General features: G+C 45.0%; 1 protein-coding gene across 1 annotated transcript in view; it reads right to left on the reverse strand.

Moving 5' to 3' along the window:
- ldlrad2 (low density lipoprotein receptor class A domain containing 2) overlaps positions 1-16,823 on the reverse strand; it is a 47,389-nt gene that overhangs the window by 19,955 nt on the left and 10,611 nt on the right. Inside the window, exon 3 of the mRNA XM_085966769.1 lies at positions 12,350-12,499. Coding sequence (XP_085822895.1) covers positions 12,350-12,499 — 150 coding nt within the window. The remainder of the gene's footprint in view (positions 1-12,349; positions 12,500-16,823) is intronic.

Here is a 16,823-nt window from a genome sequence, read left to right on the forward strand (position 1 = left end):
CTAGACTCCCCAGCTAAGGGAAACATTCTCCCAGCATCCATCCTATCAAGCCCTGTAATAATTTTGTATGCTTCAATGAGATCCCCTCTCATTCTTCTGAATTCAAGAGAATACAGGCCTAATTTACTCAATCTCTTCTCATACGACAGTCCCGCCATCCCAGGAATCAATCTCGTGAACCTTTGTTGCACTCCCTCTATGGCAAGTATATCCTTCCTTAGGTAAGGAGACCAAAATTGTACACAGTACTCCAGGTGTGGTCTTAGCAAGGCCCTATATAATTGGAGTAAGACTTCTTTACCCCTGTACTCAAATTCTCTTGTAATGAAGGCCAGCATACCATTTGCCTTCCTAATGGCTTGCTGCACCTGCACATTCACTTTCAGTGACTCATGTACAAGGACACCCAGGTCCCTTTGAGCATCTACATTCCCCAATCTTTCACCATTTAGGAAACACACTGCCTTTCTGTTTTTTCTACCAAAGTGGATAACTTCACATTTATCCACATTATATTCCATCTGCCATGTTCTCGGCCACTCACTGAGCTTGTCGAGATCCCCTTGAAGCTTCTTCACATCCTCTTTGCAACTGACACTGCCACCTAGCTTTGTATCATCAGCAAATTTGGAAATGTTACATTTAGTCCCTCATCCAAATCATCATTGATATAGATTGTGAATAGCTGGGGCCCAAGCACCGATCCTTGCGGTACCCCACTAGTCACAGCCTGCCATCCTGAAAAGGACCTGTTTATCCCTACTCTTTGTTTTCTGTCTGTTAACCAATTCTCAATCCATGCTAGTATATTACCCCCAATTCCATCTGCCCTAATTTTGTTTACCAACCTCTTGTGTGGGACCTTATCGAAGGCCTTCTGAAAATCCAGATACACCGCATCTACCGGTTCCCCTTTGTCTACTCCGTTAGTTACATCCTCAAAGAACTCCAATAGATTTGTCAAACAAGATTTCCCTTTCATAAATCCATGTTGACTCTGCCCAATCTTACTATTAGTTTCTGAGTGCCCAGTTATTGCATCCTTTATAATAGATTCCAGCATTTCCCCAACTACTGATGTGAGGCTATCAGGTCTGTAGTTCCCCGTTTTCTCTCTCCCTCCTTTCTTAAATAATGGGGTTACATTTGCTATCCTAGGGGGAGTGTTTGCTAGTGCTCTGGGGGAGGGTTTAAACTAAAATAGCAGGGGGGTGGGAACCTGAGCAGGGGGACAGAGGAAAGGGAAACAAGGATAAAAGCAAAAGATAGGAAGGAGAAAAACAAAAGTGGCAGTCAGAGAAATCAATGGTTTAAATCAAACATGGCCACAATAAATAATAATTCTAATAGGTCTAAGAGCGTTAAAAAAACAAGCCTGAAGGCTTTGTGTCTTAATGCGAGGAGCATTCGTAATAAGGTGGAAGAATTAGCTGTGCAAATAGAGGTAAACGAATATGATTTGATTGGGATTACGGAAACATGGCTCCAGGGTGGCCAAGGCTGGGAACTCAACATCCAGGGGTATTCAATATTCAGGAAAGATAGGCAAAAAGGAAAGGGAGGTGGGGTAGCATTACTGGTTAAAGAAGGGATTAACTCAATTGTAAGGAAGGATATTAGCTCTGATGATGTGGAATCTGTATGGGTAGAACTGAGAAATACCAAGGGGCAGAAAACATTAGTGGGAGTGGTATATAGACCTCCAAACAGTAATGCGGAGGTTGGGGATGGCATTAAAAGGGAAATTAGAGAAGCGTGCAAAAAGGGCACAGCAGTCATCATGGGTGACTTTAATTAATCTACATATAGATTGGGCTAACCAAATTAGTAACAATACTGTGGTGGAGGAATTCCTGAAGTGTTTAAGGGATGGTTTCCTGGACCAATATGTCGAGGAACCAACCAGAGATCAGGCTATCTTAGACTGGGTATTATGTAACGAGAAAGGATTAATTAGCAATCTTGTTGTACGAGGCCCCTTGGGTCAGAGCAATCATAATATGATCGAATTCATTAAGATGGAGAATGAAGGAGTTGACTCAGAGACTAGGATCCTAAATTTAAATAAAGGAAACTACGATGGTCTGAGGCACGAATTGGGTAGGATTGATTGGGGAATGTCACTCAAAGGGTTAACGGTGGATAGGCAATGGCAAACATTCAAAGACCGCATGGATGAACTACAGAATTTGTTCATCCCAGTTTGGCATAAAAATAAAACAAAAAAGGTGACTCAACCGTGGCTAACGAGGGAAATTAGGGATAGCATAAGATCCAAGGAGAGGACATATAAATTGGCCAGAAAAAGCAGTAATCCAGAGGATTGGGAGCAGTTTAGGATTCAACAAAGGAGGACAAAGGGATTAATTAAGAAAGGGAAAATAGAATATGAGAGTAAGTTTGCAGGGAACATAAAAACTGACTGTAAAAGCTTTTATAGATATGTGAAGAGAAAAAGATTGGTGAAGTCAAGCGTAGGTCCCTTGCAGTCAGAATCAGGGGAATTTATAATGGGGAACAAAGAAATGGCAGACCAATTAAATACATATTTTGGTTCTGTTTTTACAAAGGAGGACACAAATAACCTCCCAGAAATGTCGGGGAACATAGGGTCTGATGAAAGGGAGGAACTGAAAGAAATCAGTATTTGTAGGGAAATGGTGTTAGGGAAATTGATGGGATTGAAGGCCGATAAATCCCCAGGGCCTGATAATCTTCATCCTAGGGTACTTAAGGAAGTGGCCCTAGAAATAGTAGATGCATTGCTGATCATCTTCCAACATTCGATGGAATCTGGAACAGTACCCATGGATTGGAGGGTAGCTAATGTTACCCCACTATTCAAAAAAGGTGGTAGAGAGAAAACGGGGAATTACAGACCGGCAAGCCTGACATCGGTAGTGGGGTAAATGCTAGATTCCATTATAAAAGATGTAATAGCAGAGCACTTGGAAAACAGTGACAGGATCGAACAAAGTGAACATGGATTTACAAAAGGTAAATTGTGCTTGACTAATCTACTGGAATTTTTTGAGGATGTAACTAGTAAAATAGATAAGGGAGAACCAGTGGATGTGGTGTATTTGGACTTTCAGAAGGCTTTCGATAAGGTCCCGCATAAGAGATTAGCGTGCAAAGTTAAGGCACATGGGATTGGGGGCAAGGTATTGACTTGGATAGAGAACTGGTTGGCAGATAGAAAGCAAAGAGTTGGAATAAACGGGTCTTTTTCTGAGTGGCAGGCAGTGACTAGTAGGGTACCGCAGGGATCAGTCCTTGGACCCCAGCTCTTCACAATATATATTAATGATCGAGACGAGGGAACTAGATGTAATATCTCCAAATTTGCAGACGACACAAAGCTGGGTGGGCGTGTGTGCTGTGAGGAGGATGCCGAGAAACTCCAGGATGATTTGGACAGGTTGGGTGATTGGGCAGAAGCCTGATGCAATATAACGTGGATAAATGTGAGGTTATCCACTTTGGTGTCAAAAACAGGAAGGCAGATTATTATCTGAATGGCAATAGATTGGGAGAAGGGGAAGTGCAACGAGACCTGGGTGTCCTTGTGCACCAGTCGCTGAAGGTAAGCATGCAGGTGCAGCAGGCGGTTAAGAAGGCAAAGGGTATGTTGGCCTTCGTAGTGAGAGGGTTTGAGTACAGGAACAAGGATGTCTTGCTGCAGTTGTACAGGGCCTTGGTGAGACCACATCTTGAGTATTGTGTGCAGTTTTGGTCGCATTATCTGAGGAAGGATATTCTTGCCATGGAAGGAGTTCAGCGAAGATTCACCAGGCTGATACCTGGGATGGCAGGAATGACGTATGAGGAGAGATTGGGTCATTGGGCTTGTACTCGCTGGAGTTTAGAAGAATGAGAGGGGATCTCATTGAAACTTATAAAATTCTGGCAGGACTGGACAGACTAGATGCAGGGAGGATGTTCCCGATGGTCGGGGAATCCAGAACCAGGGGTCACAGTCTAAGGATAAGGGCCTTTTAGGACAGAAATTAGGAGGAATTTCTTCACCCAGAGAGTGGTGAACCTGTGGAATTCTCTACCACAGAAGGCAGTAGAGGCCAATTCATTAAATATATTCAAGAAGGAGTTGGATATATTTCTTAAGGCTAAAGGAATCAAGGGGTATGGGGAGAAAGCAGGGACCGGGTACTGAACTTGGATGATCAGCCATGATTGCATTGAATGGCGGAGCAGGCTCGAGGGGCTGAATGGCCTACTCCTGCTCCTATCTTCTATGTTTCTATGTTTCCTCCAATCTGCAGGAACCATTCCAGAATCTATAGAATTTTGGAAGATGACAACCAATGCATCCACTATTCCAATGGCCACCTCTTTCAAACCCTAGGATGTAGGTCATCCGGTCCTTGGGATTTGTCGACTTTTAGTCACATTAATTTTGCTGGTACTGTTTTTTTACTAATAATAATTTCTTTAAGTTCTTCATTCTCGTCACACCCTTGGTTTTCTCGTATTTCTGGGAGGTTTTTTGTGTCTTCCTCTGTGAAGACAGAAACAAAGTATTTATTTAATTTCTCGGCCATTTCCTCATTCCCCATTATAAATTCTCCCGTCTCTGACTGTAAAGGACCTACATTTACCTTCGCCAGTCTTTTCCTTTTCACATACCTATAGAAGCATTTACAATCCGTTTTTATATTTTTCACTAGTTTGTGCTCATATTCCATTTTCCCTTTCTTTATCAATTTCTTGGTCCCTCTTTGCTGAATTCTAAAAAGATCCCAATCCTCAGGCTGACCGCTTTTTCTGGCAACTTTATAAGCTTCCTCCTTTGACTTAATACTAGCTTTAATTTTTTTTGTTAGCCATGGTTGGATCACTTTTCCTTTTGGGGTTTTATGCCCTAGAAGAATATATGTTTGTTGCAAATTATGCATTATTTCCGTGAATGTCAGCCATTGTATATCCACTTTCACACCTTTTAGTGTAGTCTCCCAATCTACCATGGCCAACTTGTCCCTCATACCCTTGTAGTTTCCTCTGTTTAGATTGAAGACCTTAGTTTCAGATTGGACTACATCACTCTCAAACTTAATGTAAAATGAAATCATATTATGGTCACTTGTCCCTAAAGGCCCCTTTAACACAAGATTATTGATTAGCCCTTTCTCATTACACAGTACCAGATCCAGAATAGCCTGTTCCCTGGTTGGTTCCTCCACATACTGATCCAGGAAACCATCTCGCGTGCATTCCAAGAATTAGTCCTCCACACCATTAGTGGTAATTTGATTTGCCCAGTCAACATGTAGATTAAAGTCCCCCATGATTTCCGTATTGCCCTTGTTACATGTACTTCTAATCTCTTGATTGATACTGTGCCCTACATTACCACTACTGTTTGGTGGCCTATACACATTCCAGCAATTTGTACTCCCAGATCCATTTGCTCTTCTACCCCATTTAGATTCTTATTTTCCAAGTAAATTTTTCTTACCAAAATGTAATATCACATTTATCTGTGTTGAAATTCATTTGCCAATTATATGCCCAATCTGCAAGTGTATTAATGTCTTCTTGTAGGTAGGTAGGTAAAAGGAAGTAGGTTTTAAGGACCATCTTAAAGAAGGAGAGGTGGAGAGGGAATTCTAGAGCCTAGGGCCTAGATGGCTGAAGGCATGACCGCTAATGGGGGGGCAAAGGAAGTAGGGAATGCATAGGTGGCCTGTGTTGGAGGAACGTTGGGCAAGAAATTCGGTGCATTTGCGCCTCTTGTTAGCGCCCCCAGATAGTGCCTTGCTCCAGTGTGCAGGTGATGATGACATTATCACTGTGCGCAGCACCCCATTTTCACCCCGCCTGCAAAATTGGCCCGCACCCCCTGAATCTGCGCCAGGCGATGACAGCGACTGATTCAGGGGGCGGGAATAGAGCGGCAGGAGACTCCTGGGACGATAAGTAAAGGGGGGGAAAAAAATCATCTGACTTACTTGTCGCGGCCTGTTGTGTCTTTGAACGCAGGGTCCGTGCCGTGATCTGGCAGCCCGGCACTCCTCGTGTGCTGGGCTGCTGGCACGGTACCCTGCTCCCCGGTGGTCCAGGTAGGGCCCCGCAGAGTTGTGGGCTTGAGCCCTCCCCTTTAATGAGGGGAGGAGCCCATCCATGTGGCAGCGCTACGTGGCCCAGTGCGTAACGCTGCAGAACGCACCGGCCCGATATTCGGGGTTAGCGCTTTGAGAAGGAATTGGAGCTTGAATTAGCGCTTGACCTCCCTCTTGGGGCGCTAAAACTGAAGTTAGCGATCGCCAGCGCTATTTTTCGCCGGGTGCTAAATGCTAAACAGCTAATATGAAGTACGTTAAAGTCAAAATACAATACGATTAAAAATCGCCCCTATTGATGCCAATCTCTACACTCAGCTAGTCCTTCAAACTCCACGGGTCTCTCATTGCTCAAGACTGAACATTATCTGATCAATACCATTTCGTCTTTCTTGCTTTCTTTCCCATCTCAGGCACTCAGCTAATTTTCGAAGTTTGTCTTCGCAGTGGGGAGCCTTGCTCGCTGGAAGCACATATTGGAAATTTGGGCTATTTCCAGCTATTGAAGGAAATTTAAGGGCATTTGTGATATAAACTGTCAGTGGGCAAGGCATTAAACACTCCCAGTTCAGACATTGTACAGTTAAATGAAGAGCCTTCTACCCCGGCCATGTACCTTGGGCCCAAGCTCACAAGTATGAGCATTTCTATGACCCACACCAGTCACCCTGAGCCTCTCAGAGTGAGAGTGTGTGAATTAGTGACAGACAAGCAGGTTTGTGCTGTGGGCCCAATCTAACTAGGAACTGGGTTAAGATGCCACAAACTAATTTAATACGTGACTCATACAGCCAACAGACAGGGGACACATTTCATAGAGTCATAGAGTAATACAGCACGGATAGAGGCCCTTCGGCCCATCGTGTCCGCGCCGGCCATCAAGCCCTGTCTAATCTAATCCCATATTCCAGCATTTGGCCCGTAGCCTTGTATGCTACGGCATTTCAAGTGCTCATCCAAATGCTTCTTAAATGTTGTGAGGGTTTCTGCCTCCACAACCCTTTCAGGCAGTGAGTTCCAGACTCCAACCACCCTCTGGGTGAAAAAGTTCTTTCTCAAATCCCTTCTAAACCTCCCGCCCTTTACCTTGAATCTATGCCCCCTAGTTATTGACCCCTCTACTAAGGGAAAAAGCTCCTCAGCATCCATCCTATTTTTGTACACCTCAATCATGTCCCCCCTCAGCCTCCTCTGCTCCAAGGAAAACAAACCCAATCTGCCCAGTCTCTCTTCATAGCTGAAGCGCTCCAGCCCTGGTAACATCCTGGTGAACCTCCTCTGCACCCTCTCTAACGCGATCACATCCTTCCTGTAGTGTGGCGACCAGAACTGCACACAGTATTCCAGCTGTGGCCTAACCAGTGTTTTATACAGCTCCATCATAACCTCCTTGCTCTTACATTCAATGCCTCGGCTAATGAAGCCAAGTATCCCATATGCCTTTTTTACCACCTTATCCACCTGTTCCGCCGCCTTCAGGGATCTGTGTACTTGCACACCCAGATCCCTCTGACCCTCCGTCTTGCCTAGGGTCTTTCCATTCATTGTGTATTCCCTTGCCTTGTTAGTCCCCCCAAAGTGCATCACCTCGCACTTTTCCGGGTTAAATTCCATTTGCCACTGTTCCGCCCATCTGACCAACCCATCTATATCGTCCTGCAGACTGAGGCTACCCTCCTCGCTATTTACCACCCTACCAATTTTTGTATCATCCGCAAACTTACTGATCATACCCTTTACATTCATATCCAAGTCATTAATGTAGACCACAAACAGCAAGGGACCCAGCACCGATCCCTGTGGTACCCCACTGGCCACAGGCTTCCAGTCACAAAAACAACCTTCGACCATCACCCTCTGCCTTCTGCCACTAAGCCAGTTTTGTATCCAATGTGCCAAGGCACCCTGGATTCCATGGGCTCTTACCTTCTTGACCAGTCTCCTGTGCGGGACTTTATCGAAGGCCTTACTGAAATCCATGTATACCACATCCACTGCGTTACCCTCATCCACACACCTAGTCACCCCCTCAAAAAATTCAATCAAATTAGTCAGACATGATCTTCCCTTGACAAAGCCATGTTGACTATCCCTGATTAATCCTTGCCTCTCCAAGTGGAGACAAATTTTGTCCCTCAGGATTTTTTCCAATAATTTTCCTACCACTGATGTTAGGCTCACTGGCCTGTAGTTCCCCGGTTTTTCTCTACTACCCTTCTTGAATAATGGTACTACATTAGCGGTTCTCCAGTCCTCTGGCACATCCCCTGTGGCCAGAGAGGTCCTGAATATATGTGTTAGAGCCCCCGCAATCTCCTCCTTTGCCTCACACAGCAGCCTGGGATACATTTCATCCGGGCCTGGGGATTTATCCATTTTTAGGCCAGCTAAAACCGCCAATACCTCCTCCCTCTCGATGTTAATATGTTCGAGCATATCATAGCCCCCCCGCCCTATTTCTATGTCTACATCGTCCTTCTCCATAGTGAAAACAGATGCAAAAAATTCATTTAGAACCCCTCCTACATCTTCCGGCTCCACACACAGATTGCCACTTTTGTCCCTAATGGGCCCTATTTTTTCCCTAGTTATCCTCTTACCCCTAATATACTTATAAAACATCTTCGGATTTTCCTTTATTTTGCTCGCCAGTGTTATTTCATGGCCCCTCCTTGATCTCATAGAGTCATAGAGTTTTACAGCACAGAAAGAGGCCCTTCGGCCCATCGTGTCTGCGCTGCCCATCCATCCCTGTCCAGTCTAATCCCATTTTCCAGCATTTGGTCCATAGCCTTGTATGCAATGGCATTTCAAGTGCTCATCCAAATGCTTCTTGAATGTTGTGAGGGTTCCTGCCTCTACCACCCTTTCAGGCATTGAGTTCCACATTCCAACCACCCTCTGGGTGAAAAAGTTCCTCCTCAAATCCCCTCTAAATTTCCTGCCCCTTACCTTGAATCTATGCCCCATTGTTATTGACCCCCCTACTAAGGGGAAAAGTTCCTCTTTGTCTACCCTATCTGTGCCCCTCATCATTTTGTACACCTCAATCAGGTCCCCCCTCAGCCTTCTTTGCTCCAAGGAAAACAACCCCAGCCTGTCCAGCCTCTCTTCATAGCTGAGGCGCTCCATCCCAGGTAACATCCTGGTGAATCTTCTCTGCACCCTCTCCAAAGCAATCACATCCTTCCTATAGTGAGGCGACCAGAACTGCACACAGTACTCCAGCTGTGGCCTCACCAGCATTTTGTACAGCTCCATCATAACCTCCCTGCTCTTATATTCTATGCCTCGGCTAATGAAGGCAAGTATCCCATATGCCTTTTTAACCACCTTATCTACCTGTTCCGCTGCCTTCAGGGATCTATGTACATGTACACCAAGGTCCCTCTGACCCTCTGTACTTCCTAGGGTCCTACCACTCATTGTGTATTCCCTTGCCTTATTTGTCCGTCCAAAATGCATCACCTCGCACTTTTGAGGGTTAAATTCCATTTGCCACTTTTCCGCCCATCTGACCAACCCGTTTATATCGTCCTGTAGCCTGAGGCTTTCCTCCTCACAATTTACCACCCCACCAATTTTCGTGTCATCTGCGAACTTACTGATCATACCTTTTACATTCTCATCCAAATCATTTATGTAGATCACAAACAACAAGGGACCCAGCACCGATCCCTGAGGTACCCCACTGGACACAGGCTTCCAGTCACAAAAGCAACCTTCGACCATCACCCTCTGCCTCCTGCCACTCAGCCAGTTTAGGATCCAACGCGCCAAGGCACCCTGGATCCCATGGGCTCTTACCTTCTTGACCAGTCTCCTATGCGGGACTTTGTCAAAAGCTTTACTGAAGTCCATGTAAACCACATCCACAGCATTTCCCTCATCCACCCCCCTAGTCACCCCCTCGAAAAATTCAATCAGATTTGTCAGACATGATTTACCCTTGACAAAGCCATGCTGACTATCCCCGATTAATCCTTGCCTCTCCAAGTGGAGACTAATTTTGTCCCTCAGAATTTTTTCCAATAATTTCCCTACCACAGATGTTAGGCTCACTGGCCTGTAATTCCCTGGTTTATCCCTGCTACCCTTCTTGAATAATGGTACTATGTTAGCTGTTCTCCAGTCCTCTGGTACATCCCCTGTGGCCAGAGAGGTTCTGAAAATTTGTGTCAGAGCCCCTGCAATCTCCTCCTTTGCCTCCCACAGCAGCCTGGGATACATCTCGTCCGGGCCTGGGGATTTATCCACTTTTTGGCCTGCTAAAACCGCTAGCACCTCCTCCCTCTCGATGCTAATATGTTCAAGTATGTCACAGCCCCCTTGCCCGATTTCTATGTCTGCATCGTCTTTCTCCATAGTGAACACAGATGCAAAAAATTCATTTAAAACCCCGCCTACATCATCTGGCTCTACACACAGATTGCCACTTTGGTCCCTAATGGGCCCTACCCTTTCCCTGGTTATCCTCTTGCCCTTAATATACTTATAAAACATCTTAGGATTTTCCTTTATTTTGCTCGCCAGTGTTATTTCATGGCCCCTCCTCGCCCTCCTAATTTCTTTTTTAAGTATGCCCCTGCATTTTTTATACTCCTCTGGGGCTTCTTCCGTCTTTAGTCTTTTGTAACTGCCAAAAGCCCCCCTTTTATTTCTAATGCATTTTTGTATATCCCTTGTCATCCAAGGTTCCCTTTGCTTGTTGGTCCCACCCTTGACCTTTACAGGAACATGTTGGCGTTGTACTCTCTCTATTTTCCTTCTGAAAGTCTCCCACTGTTTTGATGCGGATTTTCCTATAAGTAGCTGCTCCCAGTCCAATTTGGCCAGATCCTGCCTTATCATATTAATTTCTTTTTAAGTATCCCCCTGCACTTTTTGTACTCCTCTAGGGCTTCCTCCGTCTTTAGCCTTTTGTATCTACCAAAAGCCCTCCTTTTTTTCCTAATCCATTCTCGTATATCCCCTGACATCCACGGTTCCCTGCGGTTTTTGGAACCACTCTTGACCTTTACGGGAACATGTTGCCATTGTATGATCTCAATCTCCCTTCTGAATGCCTCCCATTGCTCCGATGCGGATTTTCCTACAAGTAGCTGATCCCAGTCCATTTTGGCCAGATCCTGCCTTATCCTATTAAAATCGGCCTTCCCCCAATTTAGAACCTTTATTTCCGGCCCATCCCTGTCCTTTTCCATGACCACCTTAAATCTTACCATATTATGGTCACTATCACCAAAGTGCTCATCTCCTAGCACTTTTTCCACTTGGCCGGCCACATTCCCTAGAATTAGGTCCAGTACCACCCCCTCTCTTGTAGGACTTTCTACATGCTGGCTCAAAAAGCTCTCCTGGATGCACTTTAAGAATTCTACACCCTCTGAGCCTTTCACACTCTGACTATCCCAGTTAATATTGGGGAAGTTGAAATCCCCCATTATTATTACCCTATTATTTGCACATTTCTCTGAGATTTGCCTACATATCTGTTCCTCTATCTCCCCCTGACTGTTTGGAGGGCTATAGTACACTCCCAGCAAAGTGCTTGCCCCCTTTTTGTTTTTAAGCTCCACCCATATGGCCTCATTAGAGGACCCTGCTAATATATCATCCCTCCTTACTGCAGTAATTGACTCCTTAATTAATATTGCGACACCCCCTCCTCTTATACCTCCCCCTCTGTCTCGCCTGAAGATTCTGTACCCCGGAATATTGAGCTGCCAGTCTTGCCCCTCCCTCAACCATGTCTCCGTGATAGCAACAATATCATACTCCCATGTGTTTATCAACACCTTCAGTTCATCCACCTTATTTGCAAGACTCCTTGCATTAAAATAGATGCCCTCCAGCCTTGCCCTTATATATTTGCCCTGTCTACCAAGCTGACTTGTTTTTTTCTCTATAATTGGCAGCACATCCCCCCCTATTTCAGCTCCCCTCTGTATCCCACCCCCCTGCCAAGCTAGTTTAAACCCCCCCCAACAGTGCTAGCAAACCTCCCCGCAAGGATATTTGTCCCGCTCTGTCCAGGCCAGTGCTAACCCAGTGCATCGTTTGGTCGTACACTTATTCCAAAAAGGTAGCAAGAGTAGATTGTATGGAGTTATATTGGAATTGTTTCTGATTCCTGAAATATTATAGATTTAATCTGACACAGGTACAATAGGCCAGATGGCCTCCTTCTGTGCTATGTGATTCTATGGTTCAAATTCCAATTTATGTCACTGTGTGTGTTCTGTTCAAGGTAAATATCCTCGTCTTACCTTTGCATTTTGCTGGGAGATGTCCAGACTCATCACTGCCATCCCCACAGTTATCAATACTTTCTGAATCACAGACCAGACTCATGGGAATGCATTTTCCATTTTGACATTGGAAGTATGACTCCTCACTGCACTCTGAAGATTTGAAACCTGTGATTAAGGATTTGAAAGCTTCATAAGAACATAAGAAATAGGACCACTTAGCTCCTCGAGCCTACTCCGCCATTCAATAAGATCATGGCTGATCTTGGGCTCAAAGCCACTTCCCTGCCCACTCCCCATAACCCTTCACTCCCTTCACAGAATCACAGAAACCCCACAGTGCAGATAGAGGCCATTTCGGCCCATCGCGCCTGCACCGACACATATCCCACCCGATCCCTGTAACCCCTACACCAACACATATCCCACCCTATCCCCGTAACCCCACGTATTTAATCCCCCTAACACTAAGGGTCAATTTATCATAGCCAATCAACCTAACCCGCACATCTTTGGACTGTGGGAGGAAACCGGAGCACCCGGAGGAAACCCACGCAAACACGGGGAGAATGTGCAAACTCCACACAGACAGTCGCCCGAGGCCGGATTCGAACCCGGGTCCCTGGCGCTGTGAGGCAACAGTGCTAACCACTATGCCACCGCACTTTCCCACATTATACCCCATCTGCCAAATGTTTGCCCACTCACTTAGCCTGTCTATATCCCTTTGCAGATTCTTTGAGTCCTCTGCACAACTTGCTTTCCCACTCATCTTTGTATCATCTGCAAACTTGACTACATTCAGATACTCCACTTCCAATGCAAAGGTATTAGAATGAGCATATCATCTTGCAAAAATCTGTCTATCTCCACCTTAAATGTATTTAATGACCCAGCCTCCACAGCTCTCTGGGGCAGAGAATTCCACAGATTTACGACCCTCTGAGAGAAGAAATTCCTCCTCATCTCAGTTCTAAAAGGGTGACCCTTTATTCTGAAACTATGCCCCCGAGTTCTAGATTTCCCCACGAGGGGAAACATTCTCTCTGCATCTACCCTGTCAAGCCCCCTCAGTATCTTATATGTTTCAATAAGATCACCTCTCATTCTTCTAAATTCCAATGAGTATAGGCCCAGCCTGCTCAACCTTTCCTCATAAATCAACCCCCTCATCTCAGGAATTAACCTAGTGAATCGTCTCTGAACTGCCTCCAATGCAAGTATATCCTTTCTTAAATAAGGAGACCAAAACTGTACACAGTACTCAAGGTGTGGTCTCACCAATACCCTGTACAGTTGTAGCCTGTACAGGACTTCCCTGCATTTATACTCCAACCCCCTTGAAATAAAGGCCAACATTCCATTTGCCTTTTTGATTACTTGCTGCACCTGCATGCTAACTTTTTGTGTTTCATGCACAAGGACCCCCAGGTCTCTCTGAACTGTAGCATTTTATAATCTCTCTTCATTTAAATAATAATTTGCTTTTTTATTTTTCCTGCCAAAGTGGATAACCTCACACTTTCCCACATTATACCCCATCTGCCAAATGTTTGCCCACTCACTTAGCCTATCTATATCCCTTTGCAGATTCTTTGAGTCCTCTGCACAACTTGCTTTCCCACTCATCTTTGTATCATCTGCAAACTTGACTACATTCAGATACTCCACTTCCAATGCAAAGGTATTAGAATGAGCATATCATCTTTACTATCCAGTCAATTACCTGCTAGATTGCCCAAGATCAGTTGATGAATATATATTTTTTTACAAACAAGATGGTGACTGTGGTTGGGAGAGAGACTTCAGAAACTCACTCCACAGCCTGCAGGGCCTTCTGGCCCGAGCCCACAGCCACATTATTACAGGCAAGTGTTTACATACAGGGTTTTCATTCTAACATTTACATAGGCAGTTTCAATGTTAAGTGTTTACATAAAAGTGTAACCAAAATTCATGACAACACGAAGTTGGGCAGGAAGTGCGCACAGCATAATAACATTAACTAATGTACCCATATCTTACAAACTTAGTTTAGCAAAACAAAAATGAATTCAGTCATTGGTAATTTAGTGCTGCGATTGAGGTTAAATTTCGGTGTAATAACAGAAATGACTTTTTCTTTAATTGTTCAGTTAATGTGGTTTGTACCGCACATAGTGACTCTTCATAATCAGGGAGCTATTTAATCAGACGTTAGCATCATGCTCGCATACTGACTGTTGGAGCATGTTTGCTTGGATAAGTCATGATCAAGGGAGTCTTTGAGGACATTGGATGGAGAAGTGGTTTTACATACAGATAGTTCAGCAACTCAGAAAAAACTTTACACAGGCTGCAATGCACAAGAGAATAGAACTGATCGAGGAGCATGAATGGAAGGGCGAGTCCTGTGCCAAACATCTTTGTATTTGGACTTATAGGTGTAGAGGTTTTGGGTAGTAATTCCACATCAACTGCACTCTGTTAATGCTGGACCACGGCCATCCAATATTTGACCTGCTAATGTCTGACTGAATTATCCCATACAGATCCATCCCATCCCATCCACACCAATCCCATCCACACTCATCCCACCCCATCCACACCTATCCCATCCCATCTCATCCACACCCATCCCATCCCATCCACTCCCATCCCATCCCATCCACACCCATCCCACCCACTCCCATCCCATTCCATCCACAACCATCCCATCCCATCCACACCCATCCCACCCCATCCACACCCATCCCACCCCATCCCATCCACACCCATCCCATTCCACCCCATCCACACCCATCCTACCCCATCCACACCCATCCCATCCCGCCCCATCCACACCCATCCCACCCCACCCCATCCACGCCCATCCCACACCATCCCATCCACACCTATCCCATCCCATCCACACCCATCCCACCCCATCCACGCCCATCTCACACCATCCCATCCCATCCACACCCATCCCATCCCATCTCATCCACACCCATCCCATCCCATCCACTCCCATCCCATCCCATCCACACCCATCCCACCCCATCCCATCCCATTCCATCCACAACCATCCCATCCCATCCACACCCATCCCACCCCATCCCATCCACTCCACACCCATCCCATTCCATCCCATCCACACCCATCCTACCCCATCCACACCCATCCCATCCCGCCCCATCCACACCCATCCCACCCCACCCCATCCACGCCCATCCCACACCATCCCATCCCATCCACACCCATCCCATCCCATCCACACCCATTCCATCCCACCAATCCCATACACATTTGTAGAATAATTTATATATATCCATCCAACTAGTGGAAAATAAACATTTCACCTACAAAATGGAATATAGCTAATACCATTCTCGATTTGAAGAGGAACGGAATGCTTCAATCAGTTGTGCATATCAGTTAAGTGATACATTAAGTTAGAATTACAAAAGTACCTACAATAAGTTATTGAAAGGCCTGGTTTATATCATTGTACTTAAAATCCACAAAATTTCTAAAATCCAGGGTGATATACAAACTTCACGGAAAGTGTCAAAACATTAGGAATATATTTAAATAGTTTGGGCCAGATTTTGCTGAAAATATAATGGCGTCTGAATCGTCCAACAACTTGTAGCGAGGAAGAGATACCCCATGAATTGCGAATTCTTCATGAAAACATCTCATCCTTAGCCTCCCCATGAGTTTCATGAAGTTGCTACATTTGAACATTAATCGCCCATTAAGCTCGCCACAGAAAGTTAAGTCTAGTAATTAATAACAGAAGTACCCTTTAAATGATGTGAGAATTGTTAATGACGCCAATCAACCTCTCTTGCCGAGAAAGTGAACAATTAAAAGTGTGGAGTCTCATTCCTTCAGGTTGTGAATTTTTTTAGGAGATTTTAAAAATGTCAACTTTTTACATTTTTTTCCTCTCTATCTCTTTTTTCTCTCTCTTAATCCAATCTATCTTCCCCTCTCTTTACTTCTCTTTCTGTACCTGATTTGACACTGAATTCACAAACTCTAATTCACCCTCCTTCTCGGTCATTCCGCTGTTTATTTCTCAATCCTTCAATCTCTTTGGTTATAGAGATGCACTGCTTGTCCCATTGTTCACCAAGGTCCCTGATGTCCTGTTGCCCTCGCTGCACCGTTATCAGCTCGCAATTGCAGCAACTTTGTGGGCAAAATTTTTTTTAAACTTAAGAAAAGACTTGCATTTCTATAGCACCTTTCATGACCACTGGACGTCGCAAAGCACTTTACAGCTAATGAAGTACTTTTGAAGTGGCGTCACTGTTATAATGTAGGAAACACGGCAGCCAATTTGCATACAGCAAGCTCCCACAAACAACAATGTGATAATGACCAGATAATCTGTTTTTGGTATGTTGGTTGAGGGATAAATATTGGCCAGGACACTGGGGATAACTCCCTTGCTCTTCTTCAAAATACATCCACCTGAGAGAGCAGACAGGGCCTCGGTTTAACATCTCATCTGAAAGACGGC

This window comes from Somniosus microcephalus, chromosome 25 (genome assembly GCF_052327205.1).
Source record: "Somniosus microcephalus isolate GS21.2 chromosome 25, FLI_Smic_1.0, whole genome shotgun sequence".
NCBI lineage: Eukaryota > Metazoa > Chordata > Chondrichthyes > Squaliformes > Somniosidae > Somniosus > Somniosus microcephalus.